At 40.3% G+C, this 8,162-nt stretch overlaps 1 protein-coding gene across 1 annotated transcript; it reads left to right on the plus strand.

The window, feature by feature from the left end:
• The first annotated feature begins 229 nt into the window (after positions 1-229).
• LOC138906015 (uncharacterized) lies at positions 230-1,069 on the plus strand. Its single transcript, XM_070194533.1, has 2 exons — positions 230-670; positions 932-1,069. Exons 1-2 carry the CDS (start codon positions 230-232, stop codon positions 1,067-1,069), a joined length of 579 nt encoding a protein of 192 aa, XP_070050634.1.
• The last annotated feature ends 7,093 nt before the right edge of the window (positions 1,070-8,162 follow it).

The following is an 8,162-nucleotide window of genomic DNA, read 5'->3' on the forward strand; positions in this document are numbered from 1 at the left end:
ACCATCAGGGCCCGGTCCACAGTAGTGGAGTAGTTTCATGCTCGGTCAGGGCAACAAGGGATCCTACCAGCAGATTCGGCTTGGTGGAAGATTCCAATAGCAGCGGAGGCCCCCATGCCCTATGTGTGGGAAGATACACTTAGGGGTATGCTATATGGACCTACCCATATGCTACGGGTGCGGTATAGGGGGTCACATTTAGAGGGACTGCCGATCGTCCCGCCAGAGTATGGGCAAGGGTACGACACAGCCAGTCAGTTCTGCAGCTACTACATCCGCATCACCTCCTCCAGCTCGAGGCACTCCAGCACACGCAGAGCATGGTGTAGCTAAGTGTGGTGCACAAAGTTCAGGAGCAGCTAGCTACTTCTATGCTATGAGGGGTCGCCAGAGTTCAAAGGCTTCTCTAGATGTTGTCATATGTATATTGACTGTCCAATCTCAAGATGTATATGCTCTTATTCATCCAGGTTCTACTTTGTCGTATGTCACTCCTTATGTAGCTATGGAATTTGGGATAGAACCAAAACAGCTCCATGAGCCATTATCTATATCTTCTTCGGTTAGTGAGTCTATTATAGCTGTGTGGGCTTATGGAGATTATGTTGTCGCGGTGCATGGTTGGGACACCATGGCCGATCTCATTGAATTGGGGATGGTTGATTTTGATGTAATAATGGGAATGGACTGGCTTTATTCATGTTTTTCCAAACTTGATTGCCGAACCAGAACCGTCAGGTTTGAATTTCCAAATGAGCCAGTTATTGAATGGAAGTGGGATGATGTGGTGCCGAAGGGTAGGTTTATTTCTTACCTTAAGGCCACGAAGATGATCAATAAGGGGTGTATTTACCATTTGGTTCGGGTTACGGACACTGATGCTGAGGTACCTACTCTTGAGTCTGTGCCAGTTGTGAATGAATTTTCGGAGGTATTTCCTGATGAGCTCCCTAGGATCCCACCAGACAAGGAGATTGATTTTGTGATCGATGTGATACCAGGAATGCAACCTATATCTATTCCACCCTACATAATGGTACTGACAGAATTGAAGAAACTAAAGGAGTAGCTGAAGGATTTGTTAGAGAAAGGTATTATCCGGCCGAGTGTGTCGCCTTGGGGCACACCGGTTCTCTTTGTAAGGAAGAAAGATGGGTCACCGAGGATGTGTATCGACTATTGGCAACTCAACAAGGTCACGATCAAGAAAACGTACCCACTATCGAGGATATATGATTTGCTTGATCAATAGTAGGGTGCTAAGTATTTCTCCAAGATTAACTTAAGGTCGGGGTATCACCAATTGAAGATCAGGGTGCAGGATAGTCCTAAAACAACTTTCAGGACTCGGTATGAGCATTTTGAGTTTTTGGTGATGTCTTTTGGGCTAATGAATGCCCCGATAATTTTCATGGATCTTATGAATCGAGTCTTCAAGCCTTTTCTTGACTCCTTTGGGATAGTGTTCATTGATGACATTCTTGTATATTCACGAAGTCGAGAGGACCATGTCGATCATCTCGGGGCAGTTCTGCAGACTCTATATCAACACAAGTTGTATGCGAAGTTTTCAAAGTGTGAATTTTGGCTTGAATCCATCGCATTCTTGGGTCATGTTATCTCCAGTGAAGGATTCAATGTTGATCCTCAGAAGGTCGCAGCGATGAAGAATTGTCCTAGACCTATAGCTCCAATATAGATTCGCAGTTCCTTGGTCTTAGCTGGGTATTACGGGAGGTTTGTGGAGGGGTTCTCTACTCTCGCCTCTCCATTGACTAAACTAACACATAAGGTAGTTAAATTCTAGTGGTCATATGCTTATGAAAAGAACTTCCAAGAGTTGAAGAAAAGATTGACGACGACACCGATGTTGACCTTACCAAAGGGTATGGATGGTCTTGTGGTTTATTGTGATGCTTCAAGGATCGGAATCGGGTGTGTATTGAAGAAACATGGCATGGTGATTTCTTATGCTTCTAGGCAAATTAATAATCATGAGAAGGACTATCCAACACATGACTTAGAGCTTGCAGCGGTGGTATTTGCATTGAAGATTTGGCGTCAATATTTGTATCGGGTCCATGTGGATATATTCACGGACCATAAGATCCTTCAGTATATTTTCAAGCAAAAGGAAATAAATATGAGGCATAGGAGATGGCTTGAGTTACTCAAATACTACGATATCGATATTCTATATCATCCAGGGAAGGCTAATATTATGGCAGATTCTCTTAGCTAGAAATCCATGGGTAGTTTGGCTCACTTAAAGACAAATCAAAGTCGTTGCCTAAGGAATTTCATCGGTTGGCTAGTTTGGGAGTTTTTCTTGCGGACTCTAGTTAAGGAGGGGTGATTGTGCAAAATAGGGCTGAATTATGGCTTGTGGTGGAAGTCAAGGAGAAGTAATACGATGATTTGTTATTGGTACGGTTGAAAGAGGGGATTCATAAACATAAGACCATGGCTTTTTCTCTTGGCACGGATGATGGTACACTAAGGTACCAAGGGAGATTATGTGTTCAAAATGTAGATGGTCTTCGGGAAAGAATCATGACCGAGGCTCAGAATTTCTAGGTATTCTGTGCACCCATGCTCTTCAAAGATGTACCATGATTGGTAGTATAAGACATGAGCCTCTAAGACTTAGATTTACAAGCAGGTATGAAAATGATACAACATCTGTTTGAAGCATATATAAACAGAATTTAAGTCCTAGACTACCATAAATAAGAGGTAGCTTGAATCTGGAACACCAGAACGTCTTGAATGCTAGTCATCATCTTCCACAACTACGCAACTCCAAGATCTACATGCAAGCTGCAGAAGTGTAGTATGAGTACAACCAACCCCATGTACTCAATAAGTATCTTGACTAACCTCGGTGAAGTAGTGACGAGGTTTAAGTTAAAAGATACTCAATATTTTACATGTGCAGATGATTTGCAAAAAGAGCTATACGAGAAAGAGATACAAATAACCACATAGTAAATGATACGAAAAATACAAATAACAGAGGGCCCCAAAATATCGTGACATCTCCGTCTTACAACACAATATGATAATAGAAAAATAATAGACAAGAATAACCATTATATATATTCTTTGTGTTGCGGCGCGCAACCCGATCCACTAAATATATATATATATATATATATATATATATATATATATATATATATATATATATATATATATATATATATTGTGTCTTTACTGTTACGGCATGCAACCTGATCAACAAATATATATACAAATACTATTCTATCGTGCAGGCCGATCCCAAACAGTAATACCAATATCTGTTGCGGCAATATCAATATTAGTTGCATCATGCAACCTGATCCCACATAAATAATATCTTCTCCATTGCGGCGCGCAACCCGATCCATCACAAATAATATCTTCTTCGGTGCGATGCGCAACCCAATCCCACATATAGAATAAATTTATATGTAACTGTTCTACAAGAACCAAACATGGAAATTTACAACGTAATAATAAGAAAACTAACATGCGGAAAGTAACTAGGAATACAAACTCAACAAAATAAGATGAGCAACACGGCACCATAGAGCTAGTCTCCCACATATAAAGGCAAGGCTTACCATAAAATGTAAACATACAACCAATCCAAAAGTCACCTAATCCGGCTAGGCAAATAAGTGTAGAACATGAAACAAGAAAATATGTACGTCAAGTAAAGGCAGGCATCAAATAGAGGTAAATAATAAGAGGAATCATGTAACAAGTGGATGCATGTAGCAAGTAAGGACATATAGCAAGTGAAGGCAGGTAGTAAGTGAAGATGTGTAATAGGTCAATACACCTAACATGTAAATCACGTAACAAATAGAGGCATGATTGTGGGGGGGGGGGGGGGAGGTAACAGACAAAGTTGAGGCATAGATATACCGGTAACAGGCTAGATAGGAAAAACAGAGATAACTATATAAATAGCACAAACAAGAAAGTAACGCAAAAAACAACAACAGTAATAGGGCCCCAAGTAGAAGGAATGTAAGTGTTTAACAAATGATAAATCTTAACAGAAAATCCAATTCGTCTAACACGGTAACAACCAACCGGCCAATCCTATCTCACACAACACGGCAATACTCATCGTGCCAACAACACATCAAGAGCAGGGTGTTCATGACACTACGGTCAATCATAGCCCTAAGTGCTCAATCCTCATCTCTTATTACGGAAAAACAAGCTCAGGTAGCAAGACAATAACATGTATAAATGGGTGTTCATGACACTACGGTCAATCAAGTATGTAAACAGTCCGAAAACAACACATCTAATCCTTTTTAAAAATGCCATATGTTCTAACTTGATTTCTAACATAGTTAATTGAGTGGATTAGTCATAGAAATAAATAAAGCATAAGTCAAATAATTACCATGTTCACCAAGCACAAAGAAAGCATATAATTTCCCCCTACCGAGCATGGAAACCCTGGCACATGCATATATGCTCGTCACCTCATATATGCATCACCCTTGCATTTAGCAAACAATATCGTTTAGTAGGAAAAATTCCCTCAACAAAGCTAGGCAAGACCCTTACCTCAAACAAGCAAATTTGATACATTAGATGTGCCATCCCGCATAAATCGACCTCCAAACAGCTCGAAACTAGCCAAGAGCAACTCAAAATTGTCAAATAATGCCATAGGAAGCAAACCCAAACGATAAAGGTCGAATCTTTAATAAAATACTCAAAGTCAACCAAAAAGGCAACCTGGGCTCGTACCCTGGAATCCGATAAAACTCACAAATTCCGATAACTCATTCGAATACCAGTCCAACCATACTAATTTCATCCAATTCCGACTCCGAACCGATGTTCAAAACCCAGTTATTTACTTTAGAAAAGTTTTCATAGAAACCCCCAATTCTCTTTAAGATTCATTAAATTAAATGTCAAAATCGAAGATGGAATCATGTAAAATAATCAAAACCGAGTAAAAAAAATAGTTACCCCAGTCCATATGGTAAAACTTCTCTCCAAAATCGCCCAAATCCAAGCTCCCCAACCCAAAATGAGATAAAATTACCAAAACATTTGAAATAAAGTACTTTAAAACGTTGTCCAGTGAACCTTTCGTGAATGCGGAAGAAGCATCGCGTTCGCGAAGCACAAAAATGCCTCTGACCAAAAACCTTCACCGCGAACATGACAAAGGGATCACGAACACGTTGACCAGCATGCCCAAACATCGAAAACACGAACGCACCCTGCGAACCGGAAGCACAAAGCTCCAAGCTCCCAATTAACCTCCACGTCCACGATTCAACCTTCGCGAACGCATAGACCTTCATGCACAGACCCATTGAGATCGCGTCCCCCTAACCGCGAACGCATAGAATAAATCTCCTCCAGATCACCTAAATCTTCGTGAATGCGATCTCATGCTCGCGATCGCGATGCATTACCTGACACCAGCAAACCAGCAATACATAACCCATTCAAAATTATCCGAAACCACCCCAAAACTCACCCGAGCCCCTAGAAACCCCATCCGAACATACCAACAAGTCCCAAAACATAACATGGACCTTCTTAAGGGCCCAAATCACACATAACAATATCAAAATCATGAATCATACCTCAAATCGTGCTTAATGAGCTAATGAACTTTCAACTCCCAAAACGCATGCCCAACCACATAAAATCATCTCGGAATCACCTCAAATTTTGTACACAAGTTCCAAATGACATGACAAACCTATTCCAACTCCCAGAACCAAAATTTGAACCAAATAACATCGAAGTCAACTCCCGGTCACACCTATGAACTTTCCAAACCTTCAATTTGCCAACTATCACCAATTAGAGCCAAAACCTTTTAGGAACTTCCAACTGCAAATCTGAGCATACGCCCAAGTCCAAAATCACCATCGGAACCTACCGGAACCATCAGAACTCCAATCCGAATTTAATCACACAAAAGTCAAACTTGATCAACTTTTTCAACTTCAAGCTTCTCAAGTGAGAATCATCCTTCTAAATCAATCTCGAAGTACTCAAAAACTAAAGCCGAAGATACAAGCAAGTCATAATACACCATATGAAGAAATTCAGAACCTCAAACCGCCGAACTAAATACAAATGCTCAAAATGACCAGTCGGGTTGTTACACTAATATATACCTCTGTTATTACTTGATGATTTGGTTGCCAAGATAGATTTTACCTACGTGGAGTTGTTATCTCATTGTCATTGCATTGTTTCTAACATATCGGATTGATGAGGTGAGGAAAGTTTCACTAAGTATTACTATAATTTACTCTTGAAAAGTTGCCTTGAACGTGTCATTTGGAAATTTGATACGGAATCAGATTAATTGTGGCATGAGGTCTTTGCCGTGCGGGTGCGACATGTGTTGTGGCACGAGGTTTTTGTCGTGAGAAGGTAAACAAAAATTGTGGGTATGCGGTACCATATGTGTTCGATTCTATTTGATTACTTGTTATTAAAGTTGAGATTTTACTTATATTGAATTGTTATCACTTATTCTGTTGAGATTCTAGTTATTGTATTTCTGTTACACATCTTGTTGCCAATTTCATATAATGCACAGGTTATTTGACAAGTGAGTATCTTTTGAGTTTAAAACCTCATCACTACTTCTCTGGGGTAAGTCAAGATACTTATTGAGTACATTGGGTCGGTTGTACTCATGCAACACTTCTGCACCTTGCGTGCAGATTGTGGAGCTCAGTAGCTATGAAGATAGAGCTTTACATTGGAGGCGTTCCCATGTGCTGAATTCAAGCTACTTGTTATTCCTGGTAGCTTAGGATTTTAATTATGTTTATGTAAATTTCAAACCGATGTTGTAAATATAGATCACAGTGGCTCATGACTTGTACTAGAAGTCCTCAAGATTGTTGCATTAAATCCTATTGCAGTTTTATTTACATATTGATGATTTCTTAGAATAGTAGTAACTTTTATTGTTTGACTTATCTAGCGGGTGGGTTAGGTTCCATCACGATATTGGTAGGATTTTGGGTCACGACAGAAGCACCTAGTGTCCTTATTTGAGCTTTACTCTGGTGAACCCTACCTTGATCACCACCGCGAGTATTACCGCTTCCAGCACCATGTCTAGTAGACGCATTTGACAGACTAGCAGAGAAGGATGCGCGCTTTTTAGCCATCTGTGAAGGAATTATTTCAAGGTCAATCTCAAGTGATCTCAACACACAATCAAAGAATAAAAGAAGGAAAGATATCCTAAATGTTCAATAGCCTCAAGATCATAAGAATGGGCGCCTATATACTCATAAACCAAGGCTTTTATGGTGCCGAGGTAGGCTAATGTATTTGAGAATTGTAGAAATTCTCCACGGCGAGTGTGGGTTGTATAGTATATCGGGGAGTTGAAAGAATAATTTTACACAACATGGCATTATGTGGTCCACAATGCCACAGAACCTCTTCACGGACCGCAGATCGGCCTCAGAAACCAACAGAACATGAGCCAATTTTTTAAGATCATTATGCGATCCGTTATGCGACCGCAAAATTATTTTGCGGGCCGCACAATTCGTTGCAGATTCAACATGAAGATTTTTGGAGGGTGACTTTGCGGCGTGTTATGCGACCGCATAACCGTTCTACAGGCTGCATAATATATGAAGACCTGACCTAACCTGCCCAATTTTGGGACCATTTTTTTGGTCCGGTCTGCGTCCGCAGACCCGGTTTTGTAGGCTTAAGTTTGGGAAAATTTTACCCGATCCCGTTTGTATAAAATGATGTTGGGGGTCATTTGGGCTAGTTTAAACGGTTATTTAGAGAGAGGGGATTATATTATAGAGAGAGAAGGAAGCCCCAACCACTTTGCTCATTAATTCTTGCCCCAATCATGAATATTCAAGGGAATTACTCACTAGGCCATCAACTATCCGGGTAAGACCTTGTTCTAAAACCTTCGTGCAATTGTTATGAGTTAAAGTAAGTTGTAGAGTTGGAGATAGGCTATGCATGTGCCAATAGGGGGTAGTGTGTGGGGTTGTTGAACTAATATGGGTAAACTCTTTGTGCTGAATTGGTTGTGGGGTGAATGAAATCTTGTAGTTAAAATTGCACACATAGTGTTTGATGAAATTCTTAAATGGGCTGAACCCATGAACCTCTTCCTA

The sequence above is a fragment of the Nicotiana tomentosiformis genome, chromosome 2, assembly GCF_000390325.3.
Source record: "Nicotiana tomentosiformis chromosome 2, ASM39032v3, whole genome shotgun sequence".
NCBI lineage: Eukaryota > Viridiplantae > Streptophyta > Magnoliopsida > Solanales > Solanaceae > Nicotiana > Nicotiana tomentosiformis.

Coding starts and splice junctions, on each gene's coding strand:
- LOC138906015 (XM_070194533.1), top strand. CDS start 230: ATGGGCAAGGGTACGACACAGCCAGTCAGTTCTGCAGCTACTACATCC. Junction 671..931: donor TGGGGATGGTTGATTTTGAT/GTAATAATGGGA, acceptor GAATTTTCGGAG/GTATTTCCTGATGAGCTCCC.